General features: G+C 38.1%; 1 protein-coding gene across 6 annotated transcripts in view; it reads left to right on the top strand.

Annotated features, from left to right (window-relative positions):
• The window catches only part of LOC139939962 (kalirin-like), a 192827-nt gene that overhangs the window by 30959 nt on the left and 135995 nt on the right, over positions 1 to 25873 (top strand). For 5 of the 6 annotated variants that reach the window (XM_071936132.1, XM_071936130.1, XM_071936131.1 and 2 more), the window contains exons 9-13: positions 398 to 520; positions 1013 to 1204; positions 1436 to 1570; positions 1988 to 2218; positions 2669 to 2791. In XM_071936132.1, coding sequence (XP_071792233.1) covers positions 398 to 520; positions 1013 to 1204; positions 1436 to 1570; positions 1988 to 2218; positions 2669 to 2791 — 804 coding nt within the window. Of the gene's footprint in view, positions 1 to 397; positions 521 to 1012; positions 1205 to 1435; positions 1571 to 1987; positions 2219 to 2668; positions 2792 to 8218; positions 8368 to 25873 lie in introns of those variants that run through there. The other variant, XM_071936134.1, reaches the window with a different exon arrangement.

The raw sequence follows: 25873 nt of genomic DNA, 5'->3' as shown, positions 1-25873 counted from the left end.
ATTATTGTTATTAATGGCTGAATGCTACTGGGGGTTTAAGATTAATAGTACATTTATACTGTGGTTTCTCCATGGGCATTTCAAAGCTCTCATTATGCTACAATAGGTAAGAGCAGTCGGAATGATGAGACTCGGTATAAAGCACCTTGTCAAAGTTACAAGATGCTTTGGTGCAATCTGCAGCGAACTGTGCAAGAAACACTGAGGCAAGCCACGAACTCCTAAATGATATGTGTACTGAGGTCGTGCCTGATTCAACAGCAGAGCCATAAAATTGGGCCCACAATTGAAGTCAGCCGAATTGGAGCACATGGTTAAGAAGAGTTACATTGTAATGAACATGTTGTATTGACTCGTTGAGTATATTTAAACAGTTGTTGTTACTTTTGATTCATAGATGTTTGAATGGCTGGCCCATCAAAAGGAACTCTTCTTACTCAACCACACAGAGATCGGCACAATGTCACAGACTGGTGAAGAACTTCAGGAGGAACACAACCGCTTTGCTACCCAAGCAATGGTGAGTCAAAGCAATAAGGTTCTCATCTAATCTATTTGTTCTGATTAGGGGTGATCAGACAACCAAGCTTTTCCACCAAAGGTATAGTGTGACAAACGAACTGTTTAATACAGTGCATTAACATTTCTCAGGACATGTCACATATAGCAATTTACAGGCCACCAGTTCCAGGAAATCTCCAATCAGAAATGTCATTTATATTTCAGTTTCATATTGTTTTCTTGGGGATAGTGCGTTACAGGTAGAAGATTTCTATTATGCTGCCTGAGTGTTCCTTTCGCATGCAGTGCAAGTGGTTGCCTCCAAATAAGTTGCCTGAAACAGTTGCCTTGTAGTGAGACAACGCCCGTAGGCAATATTTGTGCAGTAAGACTCCCAGCAACATGCTATACGACTCACAAAATGCTACAGTAACTGTGTGCAACACTGTTGCAAGGGATTCATAGGTCATTCTTCAATACTACTTTCTCTCTCTGTGCTTGACTCTATTAGGGTATGTACGTCCACATCAATCAGATAGTCGGCATAGCATCGCGACTGATGGAGTCAGGACACTATGCTGCAGAACAAATTGAACGTCTCACCCACAAACTGGACCAAAAGTGGCGGGCATTCGCTGTGGCGCTCGATGAACGGAGCACGTTGCTGACAATGTCCGTTGCCTTCCATCAAAAAGTTGAAGAGGTTTGTAAATATTTGTTTTGATCAAACCAGTCTTAAGTTTTGTTTGAGGATTAGAGGTTCAAGACACCAATTAAGTGTAGTAAGTTCTCATGTGATATTCAGTGACATGGAGCTTTGAATATATGCCAAAGTTTGATATTCTTAACTTGGTTAATTTCAGCCTCTCTTTTTAGTTCGGTAAAACTGTTTTGGTTGTAGTAGATTCTAGTTTGGTTTTTTCTTCCCCCATAGTACATGTCCAATCTCTACGGCTGGGTGCAACAAAGCCAAGAAGAACTTGAGTTATCTAATGAGATCCCAGACCTAGAGACCAAACTACACCATCATCAGAAGCTGTTTGAGACCATCAGCCAGTGCTACTCTGAGGTTAGTATATATTATCTGCAGACATGTTAGCTGATCACATAATTACCTGAATCGCTAAAATTTGAAAATCAGAGTCCAACATCTTGCTGTGCCTGGCACATCAGGTGCACATCCTGATGACTTAGCCACCAGAAATTCAGTCTTGTGCATTGGACGATGCGCTTTAATAAGTGCAAAAATTTTAATTGTTTAAGTGCAAAAATATTTGAAGAAATGAATTCTGTTTGAAAAGTAAAAAATGTATCAATACGTAGTTTAACTGGCTCTTAATTTGGCAGTCTATTTTTGACTGCAGAATCTATAAGTTGTGTAAATATTTTGATTGTTTTGATAGACAATTTTTTTTTAACTGAATTGAATTGAATTATCTGAATACTAATTCACAGAGTATGCTTTCTGTGTTATACCTATTTTTAGTTGTGTGCCGACGGTAAGTCCCTGCTGGATGCTCTCCAGCAGCCGCTCAGTCCCGAGAGCGAGAACTCTGTCACGGCCCAGACTGATTACTCCGCCTCGGCTAGTCACGTCCTGGACCTAGTCCATAAGGTGCTTCACCATCATAGACAGCTGGATGAGCTGTGGCAATCTAAGAAGATGGGTTTATGTCAACGGATTCAACTCTGTGTGTTCCAACAGGATGCTGCACAGGTGAGTTAGCTAATGGGTTTACTCTACGGGTTAATAGTTTCATCGTTTGGTTAAACAAGTGGGTTATGGGTTGTCTAATGGATTACCTAATGAGTTTACTAATGGTAAGGTACCCGTTTAGTCCATTGGTTGATGTGTCAGCCATTGGGCTTAAGTACCCAATGGGTGAATAAATGGAAACATCATTGGTTTTCTTTATCTAACAGGTTACCAAGTGCGTTACCAATGTTATTACCAATGGGTTAACTTAAGAGTTAACTTTTGGGGTTTTTATGGGTTTATTAATGGGTTTACCAATGATTTGACCAGTGGGTTCATTGATGTCTTCCTGTTTGTCATCTCATAGGGTTAGAAAATAGTTAATGGGTTACCAACAGGTATTGACTTGGTTACCCAAAGGTTCCACTGTGTTAATTTATGAAGTAATCAGCATCCTTTCTCTCTCCTAAGGTGCTGTACTGGTTGGAGAATTACGGTGAGGAGTTTCTGGCTAAGCACACAGGTGTGGGTAAAACGTTACACAAAGCCAGGGCGCTGCAGAAGAAACATGAAGAGTTTGAAGCAATTGCTCAGGTAAGTCAAAATAATCACTATCAAAGAAAACTACCACCCAGGAAGAATCACTAGACAGTGGTTGCCTGTCGGGTTCTTGTCTTAGAATTCCATGTCCATTTTCTCCTTATACATAAAAGGAGGTCAGATGTGTTTTGTTTTTCATTTGGGCAAAGGAAATAGCGCCCTCAATGTTTAGATGGGCATAGGATTCTGGAAGGTGATAGGAGATCTGCAGAATGCCCTAGAGATGTTGGAGTTAGGCATCCACAGCTAGAATAATCCAGTGATTAATAATGTTACATTCATAGAAATAGAACTTAGAGAATGCTGGGCTCAATTCCTGATGAACACATCTTTTATGTCAGCTGTGTTCATAGAGTATGAATACAATATGACATGCTTGTATGGCAAAGTCGTCAAGATTAACCAACAACTTTGCCTTACAGCTAAAATGGCAGGGTGCATGAATAGCCTCTTATCAAACACACAGAAAAGACAAATCCCCAAGATCTATTTCTGTGGCTGAACCTCGATGAAATGGCGCCCTCTTGTGGTCACACATTACATTCATTTCCCTGCACTGTATGGATGCAATGTACATTACTTGATCCCCTTTGGCAGGTAGTATGATTATCACCAAACTTGACAACCAAATTGTGACCCCTATGTGTGTATTAAGCCTATACAGACCTATTGTACTCATTATTAGGCTATTTCTTCTGTGTTCCTGTGAACGATCTATTAGTTTATTTTTCTGCAAGGTTGGCAAAGCCTGCTTTGTATGCAAGTGAGTTTCTGGATTAATTCCAGCAGATTTGTGTGAAACATTTACTTCGGGTTTGGGACTATAAAGATGACTGTGTCTGCCAATATTTTTGATGGTTCCAACAGCAACTTCCTTAGCAGAGATGCTGAAGCCCACCCTCTTAGTGCCATACTAAAGACAAATTTCTATGATTTGGAGGAACGATTCTTATTTGTCATGTTCATGGTTGATTTAATTATAATAATAATAATAATAATAATAATAATAAAAAGATATTTATAAAGCGCCAAATTGCCAAATAAGGCCTCAAAGCGCTAGATACAAAGGTAAAAAAACAATATCCAAAATACAACATTACAATACAGAGGGTTTCTGAAGAAAACGGTTTAAAAAGACAAACTTGAAAGTAAGGCTCCCATATAAGTCACCCTCCTCCTTAACTTTTCACATGGTGTGTCGTAGCCGAGCATTGTTCCCACAATGTGTAATTGCCATACAGACACTTATTAACTGCCCTGTCGATAGTATACACAATTTTAATTAAACCAAAAACATCAACATGCATACATAACTTTGGTGTTCAGTGAATGTGATACACAATAAGTTAGCATTCTTGTGAGTAAGTCCCATTTTAGCTATTTCTGTGGCTTTTCAGGGGGTAGATACATTAACAGAAAGCTGCATTAACCTCCTTTAACCCATTCAGCGATAATTACTCAGCCGAAGAATTCAAAGGGAATAGTTTTGTAATGTAACTAATGTTCTATTGTGTTCATGGATGGAAGGCACAGAATAAGGCCTTCAAGATTAACTTATGGCACCAAGGTGAATTGATTTATTGGATTTGTTGGATTGGAGTTAAGACTATGAGTTACAAAAAGGACAGCATTGATGCATCTCCGTAAATCAGAAAGCTATTTTTTGAAGGATTTTTTTTGGTTTCAAAACAATTGTTTCATGATTGATATATAACTTCAAATTAGTAAGAATGCCCCAGATTGAACATTAGGTCTTTTGAAATCAAAGATAATCTTCTAGTAAAGACATTTCGAGGTCCTCATTTCAATCCTTGCTTTCAATTCAGCATGCTTGGGCAAATCTTCCAAAATGTAGTTCCACAGTTTTGTCAAAACCTGGGGAAAACACTTTACTTGGGTAATAAAAGCTGATTCATAATTCAATTGTGCTTATAGGTTTGGCATTCATGCTGATATGTGTCTCTGCGTGATATATAACACAAGCTTTATGGGTGTGGAGAAACTCTGTTTAATGTACACCAACCATATCCTTAGTAAAATATGTGTGAAATGAAAACAAATGAGCTACTGCACAGTACAATATGGGTGTTTTTTCCACTCAACATTTATCCGATTGGCCAGTAATATATTTTGATTGGTACAGGTCGATTGTAGTTACCCCTGGCGCATTACAACCATTCATTGTGATCGAATTACTACTGCAGCAAGGAACACCAATTTGATACTCCTGAGTCCATTGGCTCTCAATTACATAGGTGGGATAATTGGACCCTCGGTCCTTACACTCGCCAAGAGGTGGGGGGCTTGATGCTAAAACCAGCCCCTAAGGAATGGACTTCGTCTTGGGTCAAACAATTCAATCTTGCATCCAGTTTCATAGAGTTGCTTCAAGAAAAGTTACAGGATTTGTTAATGTTATAAAAATTGATTTGAAAGCTCACTGACTATCAAACTTATAGCTGTGACAGTCCTCCAGAGAAATGTTTCCATCTAAAAACTCACTGATTCTAAGTTCATACCAGTACCTGTCCTACAGAGAAATGTTTCCATCTGAAAACTCACTGATTCAAACTTCACCTTTACCAAACCTCCAGAGAAATGTTTTTATCTGAAAACTGTCAGGGTTAGAGAAAAAGTATTGGAAAAACCCACAAATCATTGTTACTAATTTTTGGTTGCCACAGTCGAAATTGGCAGTCCCCTGACTATTAAAACAATAAGCATTATAAGTGTAATATAACAATTATTGTCTTCTTGCACTACACATTTATACGAACCTTATGCACGGAAAAGCATCCCATGGAAACAAAATTGTTAACTAATTTATCTTTATTCCCTTTCCCACTTTGGTGCTATTTCTTTTGTAATCAGACCCCTGTATTTACCTTAAAGCTGTATTATTAACTAGTATACCAACAACACCAAGGGCTAGAGTGCTAGCCCTTTAATAACAAACCCAAGCTTGGCTGGAAGGTAGTGCAGCCCCCATCTATTGAGTGGTCAGTTGAACTAGAGTGTTTTGTAGCTGGTGGTTTTGCATTACAATGGTTTTTCGCTACAAATTTACTGGGGCCAGGGGCCTTTTTCATCTGCTTCATCAGAAAATAACACGTTTGGAATTTCTGCTTAGCAAATAAAGGAGCAGGAAACCAATCATGAACGGTACATATGATATGGCATTTTGGCTGGTCACCTTATGCTGGTTCTTTGCTATGCTTACCAGTTGTCCACAATTGTGATTTATATTCCTTTTAAACTGGGATTTATAAAGTATCAGGCTGTGTGCACAGTTTATCTCAATGATTGCTACTGAAGCTCCGTGTATTTGCTTAAGCAATTGATTTTTAATTTCTCATTAAAAATGTTCAAGGTCTGTCTGTGGCTGTTCATATTTAATCACGCAGGGCATGTAATATGTCATATACGTGCATTTTATTTGTACGCTGTGTACATATATAACAAAGAATTATTCTATTGACAATAGAAGTTATTGTTGGGTACGCCTGCTGAGTTGATATTTCCCCTATTTCAATTCTCCGATTTGATTATTTGATCGTGCATAACCCTTTGTTGAATTCTGTAAATATACCGGAGGGAAAGCTGTCACAGTTGTCCCACTGCCTTTTGGGTTTTTCTGTTCCCCCCAGAGGTCCTTTGTTGAGTTTCCTAGCCCTCTATTGCGCTACACTTTTTGTAGGGTCAGTAGGTGAACTGTTTTGATAAAGCAGTGAATTAGTTGTGTTTAGACACGGAGACAGTTCTGGCTATAGGAGAATCATTGATGGATCATCGTCTCTAATTAGAGATTCTTATAAAGTCTAGATTTTCTGAGCATGGTGATGGATGTCGAGCTACCCGCCAGATTATCATGTATCCATTGCCTGTGTAATATCACCGAAGAGCTATGGTTTAACCAAGATGTTTGTGTCCCTCACCTGGATTCTTCCCCTGTGTAGAGAATGGTCTGCCCCTATTCACAGCACCCCAGCTGTGAGTGTGATTGGCTGGGACCAGAGGATTTCTGTGCCATAGGGGACACATTCATCTGGCCGTTGCTGATGGACAGTATGGATGAATTGATGCAGGTGATGTGTGCCTACATCTTTCAGTAAAGCACGTTCCACCAGAACATGTGCATCAACTTTATTAGAAGTCGCTTGTAGCAGTGATTGGAGTCCAGAGGGGAGCTCACCTGAGGTTATCACTGGGGGGAAAAGTTCAAAGGAACATAGGATGAGATGTTCACCAAGTTCTTCATGCTTTGTAATGAGTACAGTGTTGATGATAATGTACAGCGGCGCTAGGAGCAGGTCGCCTCTCACCATTTGAGCAATCAGGACTTTTTTACTCAGCAAGATTCTCCATCCATCTGAATTTCATAATGGATGCTTTGGTGATCCGGGGAACGTAAACACACACATTGAGCCCTGGCTTTGCGAATTGGCTACTTCACTGCTTCATGTAATGACTCTACTTGTGGATTATTATTTTTGTGATAATCGTGGCTGAGAATGTGCCGCCTGTGCCTGAACAAGAGAACTTATTTCTACCATATTTTCTTGAGGAGTGGACTATAGTTTTGGAAGTTGAGCTGCAGCAGAGATAGGATAAATTCATATGAACAATTTCTACGATTGAATTCTATATTCAGAGGGTTTTCAAGACAACATTGGAAAATCCTGGTTCAAAGGATTTCATAATAAATGAATCTTATAGAAAATTTGAAATTAAATAAAAAATTCCTATAGTTGTCAATATTTGCAAGTGACCACATTGACATTGGTTGGCTTGAAGACTTGTGTGAAATGGAGCATTTTATTGCAGTTTGCTTCATCAGCTTCTACAATGATTGACACTCCAAGATAAATCCAGCGCGAATGAAAACATCAGACCACATCAGACCGGGAATCCCCATCTAAACCTTAGACATCTACCTGTCGAGTTCACCAAAGATGTGTATTTGTTTGTCCTTATTTGACGTTCAGCTTTAACAGTCTGCTTGACTGACCACAAAGACGCACTTCAACGTTATCACAGTAAACTCTTCCTCTCTTGAACATTAAGCAGGGATCATCTCTTGCTATACATCAAGGACACTCTGTGGTAGCTGACTCTACATTGGTCGTGGGTCTGTGATCTGGAGAGTTTGTGGACTTAACAAAAACCCACAACAACAGAGTTTTGTGGACAGCAGTGGTAGTGGGGGGAGCTCATGACAGCGTGAATTGGTACTCCGTGCAGTGAATGATCTGATGACAGTGTAAACACTACCGTGTGGATCATTGGATGATTGGTTGATTCATGGTTGATTATTATCAGCTGTGATTTCTTTTTGGGGTTGATCTTTCTGGAATATAAACCTCTACGTCAATGCCCAAGATCATCCTACATCTGTGCACTTGGATTTGAGCGGACTGCTTTGGTGAATTTGGCCTTTGACCTATTTGAAACCGTTGTGAATTGTCATCGGCTGTGGAAATTACTTCCTTTTGTCTTTTCAAGTGTTGTATTGTGAATTGATCGCGAGCGCACAATACTTTATTACGGTGGATGGATTGTTTATCTTTTTGGTAAGTTCAATTTAATTTTCAAATGAGAGCAAAGCTTTTGTTGAAGTGAGTTTTTCGTGAATGGGTGCGTGGCTGGGTTTGTTGTTTTTAAATGAATGAAAATCATAGTTTGACCTTCTAAATTGAATGTTGTTTGTGATAGTATTAAAGTTATTCAAAGTTTTATGTACATCATTAAAGTCTGGTAAGGAATATTGAAAAGGGAAATAGTAAAAAAAATCACAAATGAAAAATTGCTGGCTGGTAACGTTTTTCTGGTAAGCGAAAATTCCTGTGTGCTTAGCAAATTGTTGTTTTGTTTGCTCTTTAGATTTTCTAAACATGTAGGTAGTCATCACAATTCAACTCTAAAAACTTGGTTTATATACCCAGCAAGGCCAAAATGTTTTGCTGAAAGTTTGAGAGTAGGGACTGAAGAAAATGAAGTGGACATGATGTTTGGATTATTCCCCGGCCTGGGATTTCAATTTAAGCCTTTTATCTAACGTGTCGATATCAAAATCAGCCAATTAAACTATACAGGTTCAACGACCCTGGGGTAACTGAGTACCTTCCGTGCACACATGCATTGTGCCTACTCTGTCATACATGAACTTTATTCTCAAATATCATTGGAATAATAATAATCAAACAATAGTATAATAACAGAAGTCTTACACTTTACCGAGGAAATCCATCAAATTGACGTCACAGGCTCTTTTCTCAAAACAAACAACCAATTTTGTAATATTTCTTTGTGATGAAACTTTTGAAGAACACCAAAATTATTCAAGATCCGTGAAATTTGTCGAGCCCCTTAAGCTCCCCGTGTTGTTGGTTCAACCCACCTGGAAAGTCAGTCACACAATGGAGGTCAACCTCGTGGTGTTTATTTGCATAACATTGAATGAAATGGCTTCAGGGTATCAGACCAGGGTTGGAAATAAGAAAACAAAGTGAAACGCAGACCTGTGTTGAGTAAAGACTAACAAATACCATTGTTCTTTCTTGGAATTGGTTTGGTGGAATCAGTATGAAGACAGCTTCATTTAACCCTTTTAAGTTTCCTAAAAGAAACTTTTCGTTTAATTCGGAGAGCAGTCAGCTGTATGGGACATCCTGACCCTACAGTGAACTCACCCGTGATAAATTTTCACAACCCCCTCCCCCTTTTCCAGTCCACCTGTGCCCCCAGACCTTCATTTACTTCAGGGGTGTGTTTACAACTCTCCCCTCCTTGTGTTGTCTGACTGTGTTGCCCAAAGACTTTCGTCCAGTAGTGAAGGGCCAATCTTTGCTTTGAAGTGCCGAATCTCCCATACTTCTTGGGTTTAAGTGAAGGTTATTTTAGTCATGCTATGGGGTTTTTCTCTGCCAGATTAGAGACCTGACTGCTGTGGTTGTTTTTGTTGTATTATTCTCAGTGTTTGGGCTTGTGTGTTGTGTACACCAGGCACTATAGGATACCTCGTTCTGGGGTTTCTTGGTTTATACATGGAGTATACACAGTGTGAGCCTGTGAGCAAAAGATGACACTGTGTGGACTTTGTCACGTCCTCACAAGTTTTTTTATGTTTTACACTCTGTCATTTGTCTCACATAAGACTAATTCTTAGTTTATACATGTTTCACAAAATGATGTAGCGTAATAACCTGAACAACAATTCAGCTCTCTCACAAAAAAAGAGCCTGTCCTATATTTAGGACGCCTGTCCTATATTTAGGACTGTCTTAGCGATCCAACTGTAGCCATAGATGTAGCCATAGCAGCAGCCACAAATTCAGAAACAGCCTTTTACAGCAGTAGCCACAAATTCAGAAACAGCCTTTTACAGCAAGGTGACTAGAGAAACACAAAGAACCTTTGGAGAGACTCAAGGAATGTGATCATGAAGAGGGACTTTAAAGATGGTTAAACTTTGAAGAGTGTTTAAACGGGGCTTATGACACTTCATGTTTACACAGTGTGTTGTTGCTAAGGAAATCAATGGTCCTTGCCTCCTTGGAGCAGGTGGGAGGTTTGATTAACAGCTTCAATGGGAGGCATTGAGGAGTCTTTATAACCCCATGTACATCTTACAGCTGTTGACTCCTTATAAGTTATCTGCTAATTGCATCCCTTTTGGTCTGAGAGCTTGGTCAGAGCATGGTCAGAGAAGAGAGGAAGGGATCATAACACCTCCTCTCTCCTCTTGACCCCCATGAAGTGGACAGGTGTTTTGGTTTCCCCTAATGGCTACTTTAGACATCAATGGAGAGAAGGCTAGTGCTTGTTCTCTCAAGTTATGCCATCATTTCCTCCACTCTCCCCTCTCTCATATGCATTCACCCACACACCAAGAAAACAATAAATCATGGATACTCTTTAGAGAATGTTCTTGTTGTCTCATTTTGGTTAAGAAAGAAGATTGACAAATAGAGAGACTGTCAACTTTAGGGCTAGATAGATCAGTTGGTAGAGCCTGGCACGTTGATCCAAGTCCTGGGCCCAATTTCATAGAGCTGCTTAAGCAAAATATTTTGCTTAAGCAAAAAATTCATTGCTTAGTAAAATCAGATTACCGGCCAAGACTCAACTCAATTGTTATGCTAAGTAAACAACAGCTAAATACTAGTCATAAGCAATGTATGTGGCATGAAATTTTGGCCAGTAACATGTGTAAAACAAGCGAGCTATTTTTGTGCTTAAGCATTTTTTTTGCTTAAGCAGCTCTATGAAATTGGCCCCTGCTCTTGTCAATTTGTCTCTGTTCACCAGTCCTAAGTTTTTATCTTAATGGTTGAAAAAGAGGACGGCTGTCACAAAGGTAGGGTAAATCTAAGCTGCAAGGTTTTAGGCTTTTTTGGGGGAATACCTTTCGCAAAAAGATCAGTATACCAAACCATGACCAAACTTACTTAATAAATTTGCATCATTAAAACCATAGTGTAACACTACAGCAACTAATGCCTTACCTTACAAAAAAACCCAACGACAAATAGAAAATTAAATCACTTGCATCAACAGACACAACCTTGCCTGACCTGAAGTTGAACTGCACTAAACTTGATTTGAGCCCCAAAAAGTCCATCCAAAATGTAATTATCGTGATATAAAACTAGTTTACGTAGTTCATTGAGGTAGAAGAGGTTAAACCACGGCAGACAATCAGAGGTGCCTTGATTGGCGGCAATGCTGTCATGCTCAGTGGCTTTTGACAGTCCTTTTTTTCATGGCTCATGTATTGGTGTTTAATGATGGTTCATTTGTCAAAGTTTATCACCGGAGATAGAAAAGACGTGACACAATCTGTTCACTTTTCTTTGTGGTGGTTTTTGTGTTAGAGTTAGAGTTAGGGTTAATGTGCGACAACCCATAGTTGTAAATTTTCATTGCATGTTTGGCTTTTATTGGATTTTGTTTATTCACAACTGTTTATTTTGTCTTTCTTGGGGGGGGGGGGGCGGGTGAAAGCTCCTCCAGAGGGCATTCATAGGAGTTTTTAGAGAGGTACTGCTGGAGTGTAGAAAAAGGATGATAACCTCAAAACCTGTTCACAATATATGAAGACACAAGCTTCCTTGCTACAATGAAGTCTTTGCAAGTTGACTCTATGTCAAAAAGTCCTGTTATTTCACCCAGACATTTCCCCCTAAATTCTACATTCTTTCCGTTTGCAAGTGTTTTAAATTTTAAAAGTTTAGACAATTAAAAAAATTGTTTTCTTGTCACTTTGGTCTATTTACTTTCCCAGTTTGCTTTGCAAGTGGAGTGTGGTACTCAATCCCCGAAGCAAAATATTTGGTGGACACAAATATAATTGTTCCTTTTATACCTGCACTTTTACAAGGGCCATACAGGGGCAGCTTAAATGTCAAGAATGTGAACTTAACACAGCTTCTATTGTGGTGCTGTATTGATGACCTACCAGAAGCGTGTTGGGATTGCTCATAGAGGCAAAACATTGATCAAGTTTTGCACTAGACTGCCTTTATATTATTATTGCCTTGCTCAGTTGGGTTCAGGATCACCGTGTATTTTAGACTTGAGTGAATTAGGGACCTGTTCGTGTGGTAGGGTTGGAATTGCCCTTTGGATTCAGTCTGTTATTTAGACTGATCCTTCAGACCACCTAGGTCATCTGAAGTGTACACGTTTTGTTTTACTCTCTTTAAATTCAACAACAGGGTTTGTAGACCTTTGCACTACCATTCCTGATGTTCTTAGTTTCAACTTGAATTGGATTGGGCAAGGCGGTTTTCTTTGCTGGGAAATAAGGCAAATATGAATTTCTGCTTGATGATTTCAAGGGGCACCAAAGCAATGACCAGGGGCATGGGGGCAACTGCCTCTGTGACCATGATAAATGCCAAATACAACAGTCTTTTTCACATATCTAAGGAAGCCTACATACCCAGTTGCAGGAAAGAAATCAACCCCCAAACAACTTAGCAAAGAAAATTTAATATATTCACTTATAAAATGTCACAAACCAGTCTATAGATTTTCTCTGTAAGTTACTGGGAATTGAATCCAACTGCAGACAGAAGGTTGAATAGCTGGAGAAATTAGCCATTGGGGTCAGCAAAGGGTCATAGCAATGGGCTAAATTAATCTGGGAAATTAAATTCCAGCTCATCTGGCCATGGTTGATGGCCTGCCACAAATTATGACAAATTGACAAGTTTGATCTTAAGGGGGGGGGGGTTCCCCTCACATCACACTGATGTTCATCAACTACTTCTACACATCATCATTAAGTTTGACCTGGCCGATATACTTGATTATTATTGGGAATTATAATTATTTAACCCAAAAGCTGACTGATTAAAAAGTTACAACCAGTACCAAGATTTCTTTCTAAAAACCAAGGAAATAGCAAATGAAGACCCCAAAGTCAACCTTGCTTATTTTATGTGCACAAAAAACCTGGCAAACCAAAAGCCTTTTTTTAATGGTCAGTTTTAACATCTTTTTTGACTGTTTTCAATTGACCTGTCACTCACCTGCAAACAATTTTGATAACTGGAACAACCGGCCAGCTGGCAGAACTATTGAAGTAAATTTTCCTTCTGCATATGTCAAGATTGTCAAAATTAAAGTCCCTTAACTTTTTCCAAGTAAGATGAAGGTCGCTTTGATAAACAATTATTTACTCTCTATTTTTATTTGTGGTGTGACCTTAGCTGTCTAACCACCTGATATGATAGGAAATCAAATTTGAAAACCATTCAAGGGAATTTTCAACTAGAATATGTAGAAGACCTTAAGTTTTTCATTGCGCAGGAATTTAATTTTCCAGTACTGAAGTTGATGCAATCATATTTTTACAGCTTTGATTTTCTTCGGTCAGGCACCCTTCCAATGCAATAAATTCTATTACTCATCCATATTATAGAGAGCCGGGTTGATTGGAAAAATAACAGCACCGCGTGTGTTAAAATTTGCCTGGAAGAATTGTACAATACACTGTGTTTGTTGTTGAAGTCACCATGAAGTTAAGCCCCTTTTTAGTTTCATAGAAACAAAAAAGGTAAACAAAAAGTAAACTTTTTGCACAAAAACTTACTTGGTGTTATTGACAGTTAAATAAACTTCCTCATCTCTCAAATTACTCCAATGTTACCACAGCAATTACCAAGAATGACCCATGCTTTTCCTCTGATACCCTTTCTGAAGGTACAACAGAAAACTGACTTTCCCCATTGAAGTGTGCTTTACCATTTTGTTTCAAGACCCAAGTTCAAAGCATGAATATCTTTAGACTTTTTTGCTATCGGGCTACAATTTGAAGCCAATTTCCCAAAAGAGATAAGTTATATTCAACAATTTCCTCAACTTGATTTCTCTCACTCAGCTCTATTTAATAAAAAGGTAATATCAATAGTTGCTCAATACACACTCTGACCAAATGCCACACTAATTGTATCAATCTGTGATAGATGCAATTGGACAATGTCACTTCAATGTGTAAAACACCCATACACATTATACATGGACTAACTTAAGGCTGAACTGATTTTGATCAAGGCTTACAATATTTTATATGATTTGTAATTGTAATGGCAGACATTGTGCAAAGCTTTATACACACCTATAAATCTCGCCTGCACAACAGAGGGCATTCTGTATACCCTTATTGATAATGTCAGTGAGATACATGATAAACATTCATCAATGTCTGTCCTGAATAGACCATACAGTGTGATTTTTCATCTGGAAGCCTGATTAATTTTGAGTTGGATAATGAACCTTACAGTCCAGGTACCCCTTCAAAGACACCCTGAAACCATGAATGTTTGGGCTAATAGATTATGTTGTTGAAAGAGATTTTTCCCAAATGAGGTGATGAAAGGCCCCCTACCCACCAACTTCAACCATTTGCAGTGAACTTTGCAGACTTTTAGAAAGAGTCTTTTTCTGTTACTTTTTGTAAAGAATGCTCCACACTAAATCATTTGAAAAGTAACATACAAGCCATTTGACCGTAGAAGAATAGTTTTGACAAGTTACCATGTTGAGAATTTGGTCAGAATGCACCTCTGTTGGAGGAGAACACTGAAACAGCCTTGATAGTCAATACAGAAGTATTCACCAACTGTTCATTCAGAGATAAATCAATGACAAACAAATTCATTGTCAAAAATTCCACTGCCAAGTTACCAAAAGAATATCTTTTCTGATAAATACAATGAAATTAAATTATTTTTTCCTGTTCCTAAAATATGACAACACCTCATACAAAATTGTTCAAGTGATACACTGATCCTACCATCACTCTTTCCCTCTCTTCTCTTTTGCTAAATAAAAATTTCCATTAAACATAAGCTGAACAAAATGTAATAGAGCAGCACGAACAATATGCTTACCAAAATAAGGTTACCAGTCAAAAAACATGTTACATGTACCATCTGTGACTGGTACACTATATTTTTGCTAAGCAGGGAATTGTTAAGCATGTTTTTTTTTCATAAACAACTTTATTGTGCCCAGATCTGAATCACTCAGGCTGCCTGTCTCTTGCCTCATCTCATACATCACCCAAATATTTAAGCTTTTTTATATCATACTCAAGACACACACCATCTTTTCTCTTTCTTCCTTCCTTTTCCCCCTCATTTTATCATCTCATAACCGCATGACAATTCCTCGTCATCCCCCATCCATCACCTTCATTCAACTTTCCGTCCTTAACAACAAGTCCTCCCGGGAAAGCATTAAAGGTTTATCTTGTGATTGACAAAGAGTTTGAGATAGCTTGTGAATATTTTATAGGTCAGGGTCGGTTGGAGGAAAGATTTCTGTCGTTAACCATGCCCCACCATCATCCCCTTGCAATGGAAGTCACGTAGTATCTTTAAGACGTCCACTCTGTATGTATTTATAAGATGAGGAAGGACGATTGCCCGCATATATTTATAAAGATGTTGAGGACAAGGTTGCAAAGCCTGTAGCATGGAGCCGTTTAATGATTGCGTGATCTTGTGCGCTTTATGAAAAATAAACAACAATTTATGGAGTTAACAGAAATGCTTGGCTAATCCTAGGCCAAACATTACGAAGCACCAACACTAGGATCATAGGGTTGAATCCAACCCAAGGTGGCCATTGACAAGCATTGAGTGTACAATAATGTTCATATCATAAATGGGTGTTGTTCAAAACATACACCTTTAAGCAATTTCCCCAGTAGTGATCCCTCTATCTTAATACTGGATCCAAGCTGTCAAGCCTAATGATCAAACTGGGGGTTTCTTACCACATAGAAGAAGGTTGTCCCCAGATGTAAGACTTAAGAATGCCTCATGGATACATCCTCAGAGCTGTATCTAATAAGGTATCAGGAGCTTGAGGACTATTTTTCACTCCCTCTGGCTCCTGTGTTATGAAATTTCCTACCCTGGTAAATCAAAGCTGACAAGGGTAGTTGATTGCACTGAGCAGTAGTGGCCTTTTGAGTTAATGTACAGTGTTGGAGTGTGGATAATATTCGTTTGGAGAAATTATTACCTGAAACTTTGCAGTACATTGTCACATGTATTGGTAATTGATTGTGTAGGTGTAACTACTCATGTGGATACTGAATGCTTTATTGCATCGATTTATCTCAAAATCCCATCCTGTCACGATGAGCCACAAATTCAATATGGATATATGAATTCTTGATTAACAATCTGAAAACCTTTATTGCAAAGCTTACCATTTTTGTATTTGATGCTGGTGAGGCAACAAGGCATTATACCAGATATCATTCAAATTTAACTAGAGTTGTGGTCGTGTGCAAAAAGAAAACAAAATATTTTGGCCTGATTTTGCCAAAATGTAACAAGATCATCTGAATGCGCACAATTATTCAGACATCTACATTATTTTTTTATATTTTCACAAAGTTGCATTTTATGTAATATTTTTTGGAAAACGAGAGGTTGATGCATCGTAATCTTGAGCAGCTAATGTCAAATAAAAATAGTAACATATAGTGTTTTTGTGAAATTAAAGATTGTATCCTAGCTAGTACTTGAAGGATACAACCATTATCATTGATAAATTCAACCTACCAAGGCCGCTAGCAGAGGAAGAAGCTTGCCTGACATTTCTCTATAAGTAGCTCTTACCAATGACCCATGATAAATCCCAGCCTTCCTTGGCCCGACAAAACAAACTTAGAGTGGAGTGAACTTTTTTTAAGCCATCAGCCATTCAACTCCTGGTGCTCATCCATTGGAAACATTGTGCATCTCTCTCCTTCTGCAAGGTGCACCCTTGATGGGCCCTTAAAGGGACAGTACACTTGTTTTGAAGAAGGGGGGGGGAGACACCACGACACACAATAATTCATACACATCCTCCCGTTTCATTAAACACACCGTACAACAAGCCTCTAGTCACATTTCAATCCAAATGAAAAAGAAGAAGTTCAATTTTTTTCCCAGGGATTTCTTACTGTTCATCTAAGGCTAATTTTGATTGTGGTAATCAAAGTAAGCAAATTTGATATGGGGGTCTTAAAATAGCATTCCTTGACTTTTCAGGTGTAGAATGTTTTCTCTTTTGGTACTTGTATGAACTTAAGTGATCTTTCATTTTAAAACTGCTCATTTGTTTATCACCCGTAATTTATACCAAACGTGTACTTTAATTTGGCACTTCACCGTGAGTGCTTTTTTGTTTTGCGTGAATGTTTTTGAACATGCATTTTAGCTCTTTCATTTGTATCCCGATCAGTCAGTTTTGATTATGGTTTGTGCTTATTCAAAGTGAAGGTGATAAAGATCATTACTCTTTTTGTTTGCTGCCCTCTTAAAATTTCCCAAAAAGTAAGTTTTACGGAGCTGTGTGCAAGTTGTGCCTGCAGGAAGGCTGGGCTCTGTGGCTCTTTTGTAAACATGTGATGTCACTTTGAATTATTGAAATAAATATTTATCAACCTCTTTATCAAGATAAATTCACCTTCCTCTGCCTGTACATAAAACAAGAAGCTTTCTGCAGTTGTACGGGCTAAGTGCGATGAATTGTTTTAGGTATTCAAGCCCAAAGGGTTTATCAGTTATAAGTAATCAGCCTGGCCAGTTTGTCTAGTCTTGTCCTTGCCTTAAAGGGAAACTACTGCTTCCGGTAATATTGAGGATAAACTCCTGATATGGTGGCTTCATTTGAGTCAAGATAATGGATGTTGGCAGACCTGTTGCTACACTGTGATGTTCATTCTCTTTGAATAAAGATAATGCACAACTTGTGGCAGCTTCAGCTTCAATGATTTTTAAATATTGGATCATTAACAACTATCGTATTTGTTCTGTTGATACATGTTGCAATCCTTGTAGGAACAGTGCCTTTAGGAGTAACCAATGGAATAACCAATGATATCTTTAAGGTTGGAGTTTGAAATAATGCAATGGTCTTGACGATCACAATTGGCATTGGTATTGGTTTTCCTGGCGTGCTATATCCAGTTTCTCGCTTAGTAAGGTGTTTTACTTTTATCGATCGGACATAGTGAAATGCATACACCTGACAAGCAAGCAGAATGGCTTTGAAGTAACATTAAAACAACATAATATTGATTTTCTAGATGCTACGGATAGCTGTAGCCGCCCTGTTCTGTAAATTATATGGACGGTCAGATGCAATAAACCGTGTACAGTTTTAATGTATGTGAGTAATTTTGATATTGGAATGCTGACCTTATATGTTGACTTTATTGCTCTGGCACCAAAAACTAAAACTGATTTATCACAGGCATTTTGGCATAAAATCTTTGGTTTATTTATAAAAAGGTGATATTTTCAATAAATAAGTTTTATTTTATTTATTTTTATTCAGTGCTTACGACCCATAGAATCACACACTTTGCAGAATTCTGTGATATGCAGTGCCGGCCCATGACACTGGTACCAGTGGAGCTGCTTAAGCAGAGAATACTGCTTAACATTTTCCCGCCAAGCAAAAATTTATGGTGCATGTGAAATTTATGTTTTGGCTGGTTACCTTATTGTGCTAAGTATAATTTGGTTGTGCTTAGCTACTTTTTGTGTTTTAAAAGCAGCTCTGTTTAGTTGGGCCCAGGTAGAGACAAAAAAATGTGATTCAAATTTATTTCTCCTATCCAAAGTGGGATTCGAACCAGGGTACACTGCAGATGAAAGGCAGGGAAGGAATAACCTGAAAACCTAGTCACAAAAAAATAATTTAAAATCTAGATTTCAGTGTAATGTGAGTTTTTGTATATCTGCCGAGGGCAAATATTGACTCTTATTGAATGTGTTGCCTGGGGTCTTTGTGTTGGCATATGTTTCAGTTTGTATTGTATGTCACTTTGACAGCTGTGGTGTCATCACCTATCATTTTACACATCATCAAATGATCATTAATGCGTTCATGCAGTTCCCCCATCTTTCTTCTGTGACACACAATGTTAAACATTTCCATAGCTGAGGAAACACTGAAAATAATGCTTCAAAAACAACATTAGACACATTTTATGGAGTGTCGACAACATCATGACAGCTCTTTAAATCTCTTTGGCTTTTGTTAATGGAAAATGCCATCAAAACATGCATGTTCAAGTTTTATTTCACATAATAAAAAAAAACTTGTTCCCAACCATCTCCCTTTCAAAGAAGATAAAATTGTTTACATTGCAACATACAATTCTAGATGACAGATGATCAATTTGTTTTCCCCCTGGTTGATTTAAGGTTAAGCTCTTATCAAAGTGATATCTTTCTAGTCGTAACCCTTGCATCATCTATTTCTTCATCTCGCTGTCCCCTTCTCTACTCCGCGGCCACCAATGGATGGAGAGGTCTATCTCTAGGCATTCTGAGAATGTCAGCTCATCCCATAGATCCTGCTCTGGAATGTTGACAAAATAAAACTAGAGAGAGTCTTAAAGCAGCCAACAGTATTAAAATGCCGCCCTACAACCTTGTAGTTAAGCCATTTAGGTGTTACAGCACAAGGAATAATTTGTTCATGAACCGTGTTTGAGTTTTGATGTCTTTGTCAATATCAGTCAATTCACTTAGCATCTGTAATCCAAAGATCTTTTTGGAAAACTCAACATCAAAGTTTTATCCAACACTGATGTGCAATGTGTGTGAAGGATGTAAAAAGTGTCCACCATTTTGAAGGTTGTTAAAAAAACTACTACTTTGTTAAGAACACCTCCTCCATTACAAGTAGTAATTGTGGATATTTCAGATTCCCCCCCCCTAATTTATCTAAGGGATGGAATTGAAAGAGTTGTTCTTTCCCTTTAAAGAAGTGGACATTCTCTGAAAACCATTATGAAGTCTGTTTGTCTCTTATTGGTTACATACAAGTTACATTATGTTGGAAGACAAAATTGTTTTACCTTTTACCATTTCTTGGACCGTTAACGATTTTTCTGTAAGGCAAAATTGTTGCCAGATAAATTAGTTGAGATACTAAGTGATTCAAACAGCAGGAAGTTCCTTTGTTAATTACATGAGCAAGGTTGCCTCCTTATATTAATGCTGACTCCATGGATGATTAAGTGATGAAACCGTTGGGACTGAGCAGGCCCCATTACTTGATTACTAAGGTTTTGAAGAAAAAAAAATCGGGTATCACATTGCATTTTGGCTGGTAACCTGTTTCTTGCTAAGCAAGTCTGTTTTGTACATAATTAGCTTTGTGAAACTAAAATTAAGCTTAGGAAAAACTTTGATCCATCTAACAAGCATAGACAAGTTATACTTTTATAGCTGAATAGGGTTTCCATACAAAATGCCATATAGTTTACATTATTGGGATTGGTGTTCACTTCACTTTGCTTTGCAAATAAAATTTGTTAAGCATTTATTGTATTTCTGCTTTAAAATGCTTTAAGTAGTTTGACCCCGATTAACTGTCAACTATTGTTGAATTATGTGATCGCAAATTTGAAGCTTATGGGAGAATCTGATATTTCTTGTTATCGGAGGTATTCTTACTATGTTAAAAGTGCATGTAGCCTTGCCCAGGAAGAGTGAAATTTCAGGCATGCAGTAGTATAGTCCTCCTTTGCTCTAGCTGTTAAGAAAAAGTGACAATGATTGATAAAAGTTGCCTTCAAAATTTCATGTTCAAGTATGGCCATTCTGAGAGAAGATAAATACATCTAGTAGCTTTAAACTGATAAAAGATTTATGTTACAATTTGACAATTTCTGTTTTGGTTTTTCTACTTCTATCTGATCTCGAATTATGTGTGGTTACAGTGCTGGGCCAAGTGTTAGGAATGTAGATTGGATGACAGCGAAAACAAACAGATATAATATGATTGAATTTATCAAGGCTATAATTCATGTGAATAGTCTGCTGCTATTCTTGGCTGGTAGTTAACTTATAAAAATAGATGTCCATATTGGCAGTAGTTCTCTTGAGAATTGTAACCTAATGATATCAAAACGAGTGTGAAAAATATGCAAGCTCTCGCTTAAAAAGATTCAATTATTACATCAGTTCAAATGATGACAAAAACAAACCAAACCACAAAACAATATAAACAGAAAATCAATCCAAGGTGCTCCTTAAAATATTTACCAATAATGTGCACAATTACAACCTGTTTTTCATAATCACACTGTATGGTATAAAGGCAGGTTATTTGGCAAAGGAGAATCTATTGTTCGTTTCCATTGATGACTTGTTTTAAAAAGCCTAAAGATCCCATTGTGAGTGCCAGCTTGCAATTTGTTTTTATTATTTAGACCAAGGAACTCCCCTCGCCTCTATTGAGGGCAGACTGGTAGTAACATTATATACACTGCCCCCAGCTCTCCAAGCTTGTTGCTCCAGCTGCCCCTTACATCAGGGCCATTGTCCTCATTGAAAAGAAACAGTGAAATGTTACTTATTATAAATATCTATAATTAGTTTATTGGTGGAAATAAACCAAATATAAAATACTTGGTTATATATTTTTTTAATTCTCTGTAGCAATTCCAGCTTTTTTCCTCAATGCTGTTATTTAAAACTGATAATTAAAATTGTTATCAACAAACTTAAATATTCTCCTCAGGTTTTAGATGTTTTAACTTATATGGAATTTTGATATTTGTAAATGGGTTGGACAAAACAAAACCACTATTACGAAATAAAACTCTCAGGCCATATAGAAAGGTAATAATTAATATTATTTGAAATTAATTAATTAAATTAATGGTTTTAAAGATTCCTGGGGTTGACACTCACAGACTGTCAGTGTCAGGTACTCTTCAAAACATTCTAACCTCGCCCGTACCTAAAGAATGTAAATTCCCAATTAGAAAAATGATATCTTAGAAGCGTAGATGGTAATTCATGGTGGGAACCAACTCCCATGTATGATACGGATGGGCTGTCGTCTTATCATAATATTCTGTTGTGGGTGGATGGGACATCTTGGCCAGCGTGCATATAACTAGATAATTTGTGTCGCCTGCCGTCTATTAACCCTACAATTGCTCTAGTTCTGTGCTAGTGTGAAATAAATGGAAGTTCAAGATCAGGTCAAGGGTGGGATTTATATAAAGAGGGAAAGAGAGCATCGTATCATCGCTGTATACAGAGCTTGACTAGCCAATCTTTGCTCTTAAAGTTAGCTCAGCTACACCAGTGAAAGTTTGGTAGCCTGGCTGACTAGTCAAACTTGGTCGTTGGCTTTGGCTGTTGGCTGTTGGCCTTGAGTCCAATGCTGAAGTTATACATGTAGATGTAGTCATAGCTGGAGCAAGACACTGTGAAGTCTGACACCACATTGGTTTAGTTGAGTTGATAAATATTACTTAGATCCTGTGGTCTTGGCCCCAAGTTACAGTAATTTGAACTGAAATTTAATCTGAACATGTTTTTGTTGCAATTTGAAGGTTTTACATGGCAGAGATTGTTATTACTATCAACTATGGAGAACATCATGTAATAAATCTTCTGTGAAAGACATTGTGACTACAGTGGTCTAGACTGGCAAAGTCAGAACAATTCAGAATAACCCATATGTCTAAAGCTGTACTTATATCTGTTGGTTGTTCTTGAAATATTGTCGCCATCATATTTGTCTTGTACCCTGTCAACCATATATCAGTCAAGACTACCGATTTCCATTACACCGAAAAGCTACCTTACTATTTTCCATCCAGCCTCGGATTGGTGACATTGGTTTGAATGGTAGAAAGTCAAGATGGCCGCATCAGAATGAAGTTCTATTGATACACACCAGACACCTTAATTCTCTGTCTATCCTGTCTTGAAATGTTTCTTGTGAAGGGGAGGGGGTCGGAAGAGAAATAATTTTGACAACCAGTTGACTCTGCTGTGTAGAACACTCCATCTGAGACAGCGCACAAGCATCAAAGAATAGTGGAATCTTGTTAAGGTTGAACATCTGCGGTGGGAGCATGTTGACATTAATTGAAGTCATAGAGTCATTGATTAGGGGCACCATGTGAGCTGTCAGTTGGTATTGGGGCAGACAAGTGCCAACTGGACCCTGTAATGGTGACATGATGTTGGACACCTTGTAGAAAGTAAAAGAATTTCAAGAATCAGCTAACATGTCTAGGATCTGGTACAAGATTTTGGTTGGTTTCTCGTTTAAGTTTTCAAGATATGCTTTCTTCATTAGGGTGGGGTGGAGGGGGGGGGGGCAAAGGACACAGGGTCAAGGGGTTTTGAGTGAAGATCAGTCCTGTTTAAAACATTATAAAAAGTACATTACCATGGTCTGTTTCAAGTTCTGTCTTTACGTTAAATTTAAGTGAAGACTGTTTGGTAACACAAAATATTTCTTGCTTACAACATTAAGTGCCAATTTTTTGTAAGTGCACATTTTGTTCAGGATAACGAGAGCTATAAAATTGTGCACAAATGAGCCAGGTTTGTTGGCGTCAAACTCTACAAAGTCATCAATAAGACATGCCCCTCACACTAGTGGAGTAACCTAATTATTCACAGCATTAATTTTAAACAGTTCATGACAGACTAGTAAAAATCTTGAAGTATTTACACCCCAGAACCCTTTTCACACATACACGCACAAAATATGTTTGACGATTTATGTCATTTTCGCGCAAAATTGCTCTTAAATTGAACAATTACCTTGTAAAGCGAGAGGTAACTAAGGTCCCCAACATCCAATTGGATGGAAGAGGGTTAGTCTCATATTTCATGTAAATGTCTTTGAAGATGCTGGCCCTAATTTTCTCTCGTGTTACATCTGGCAGTCGGAAGAGTTTCCCAGAGAAAATGTCTCCCCAATCGATAAGGATATTCGTTTTCCCACAGAAAGTCTAGTCGTAAGAGTTCATATTAAAGTTTCTTTTCCTTGGAGATTTCAAATTGGTTTTCCAAATTTTCTGGTCCATTATTTATTGGAGCGATAATATTTCATGTAGGTTCATTCTCAATTCTCAGCCAATGCCGGAGTGAAAAGCAGGTGAATGAAATTGGAAGCACGGTTGTTTTGGCTAAAAAGCCAGAAAGTTTTATTGATATGTTCAACCTGCATTGTGAGGAATATTATGTTTCATGTGGAGTTGTTTACTCAGTTCATTGGGCTGAGGATGGAACTGGTAGAGACTAGTAAGTGGAGTGTTTCATAGCAATGTGGATAGGACCCAGCTGTGTCCAGAATGACTGTAAAGGCTCACAAGTTACACAAGCTATCTCCTGAAGACAAGCAGAGTACACTGTTTGTAGCGTCAAGACCATGGATTGTTCAAAACTGGAGACATTCAGGATCCAAATTTGCAATTTCTGAGTCCACAACAATTTTTTTTGTTTTTTGTTTTTTATCATGCAATATAGTTAGACATAATTGATTACATAGGCTATAGTCCCCCCCCCCCCCCACAAAATGTAAAACTTAACAAAGTAGTTTTACAGACCCATATTTCATTGTGAATACGCTTCCCACTTTTTTTTCTGAAATGTCATAATATTTATCAACTTTGTGTGTGAAAGAACTTCCATTTAATACTTTGTCTATCCTGATGGCTGAGTCACGGTGTACCGATAGTGTGTGGTCGATCACGCCCACAGAAATGGAAATTGCATGTAAATTGTGATTTAATTTGTGACTTGTTTTTGTGCTTACATTGATTAGCACATGGGTCAACTACAGGGTGAACGACTGCTGGTTATACAAAGCAGCTGTTCATATAATATGCCATAAGGAAATATACTTAAAATGTACACATTCTTGTGGTCTGTGTACTATTATTTATTTGTTTATAATGAATACTGGACATGTGTATTTTGATTTTAATGTTTTTATTATTTAGTCGCTGACACTCCCCCATCAATTCCTTTTGTTTTTCTTTTTTGTTTTGTCTTTGGTCTCCGCAAGGTACCAAAATGTGCAAAGAGTACAATAAAGTGATGACTCACATTATGCAGAAAAAAGCAGAGTCTTTCTAGAAGGCTAAAACATGGGGTGCAATGCAGCATCACTTGACACACTAAACCAGTCTCATGTTAAAACAATACACATCTTTCTAGGAAGTCTGCACAGTTTCCCATTACACTCCTCAGAATCCCTAAGGTTGTCTCAGTTTACCAGGGACTAATCAGCATTGTCATGCCTGAGCATGTATTGTTCACCTCAGCCCTGTCCTAAACATCCCCCTAGGGAGATCCCCTACCAGCTCAACCAACATCCCAACCCCACTTCCATTAGTCTGGTGTTTGTTGACTCTGAGCTAGGTGGGATTATCACCCAGTCACCCCTTTCACCCCAAGTCTCCAGACTTGTAGTATTGGTGGCCAATAATAATTGGGTCAATGGTTGTTTTCTTCTGGGTGACCTATTTTCCTGGTCCCTGAAGTGCTCAGTTTTGCAAACTGGTCCTTGCTCTACCATGGAGGTAGGTCCTACCATGGAGGTAGACATAGCTTCCTCCATGGTCCTACTGAGGCTCATCTGTGAAGGTTCATATGGATGGATGCATCTTAAGAGTGAACATTATGTGATGCACTTATAGTATGTAAAATTGGAAAGATCTGATGGTTGTGCATTTAAATTGCATACTCAATTCAGATTAAAGCAGGTAGGGGTTAATGTCAA

This window comes from Asterias amurensis, chromosome 7 (genome assembly GCF_032118995.1).
Source record: "Asterias amurensis chromosome 7, ASM3211899v1".
Lineage (NCBI taxonomy): Eukaryota > Metazoa > Echinodermata > Asteroidea > Forcipulatida > Asteriidae > Asterias > Asterias amurensis.
Note: the sequence above shows the minus strand (reverse complement) of the source record. Positions and strands in the feature narration are given on the sequence as shown.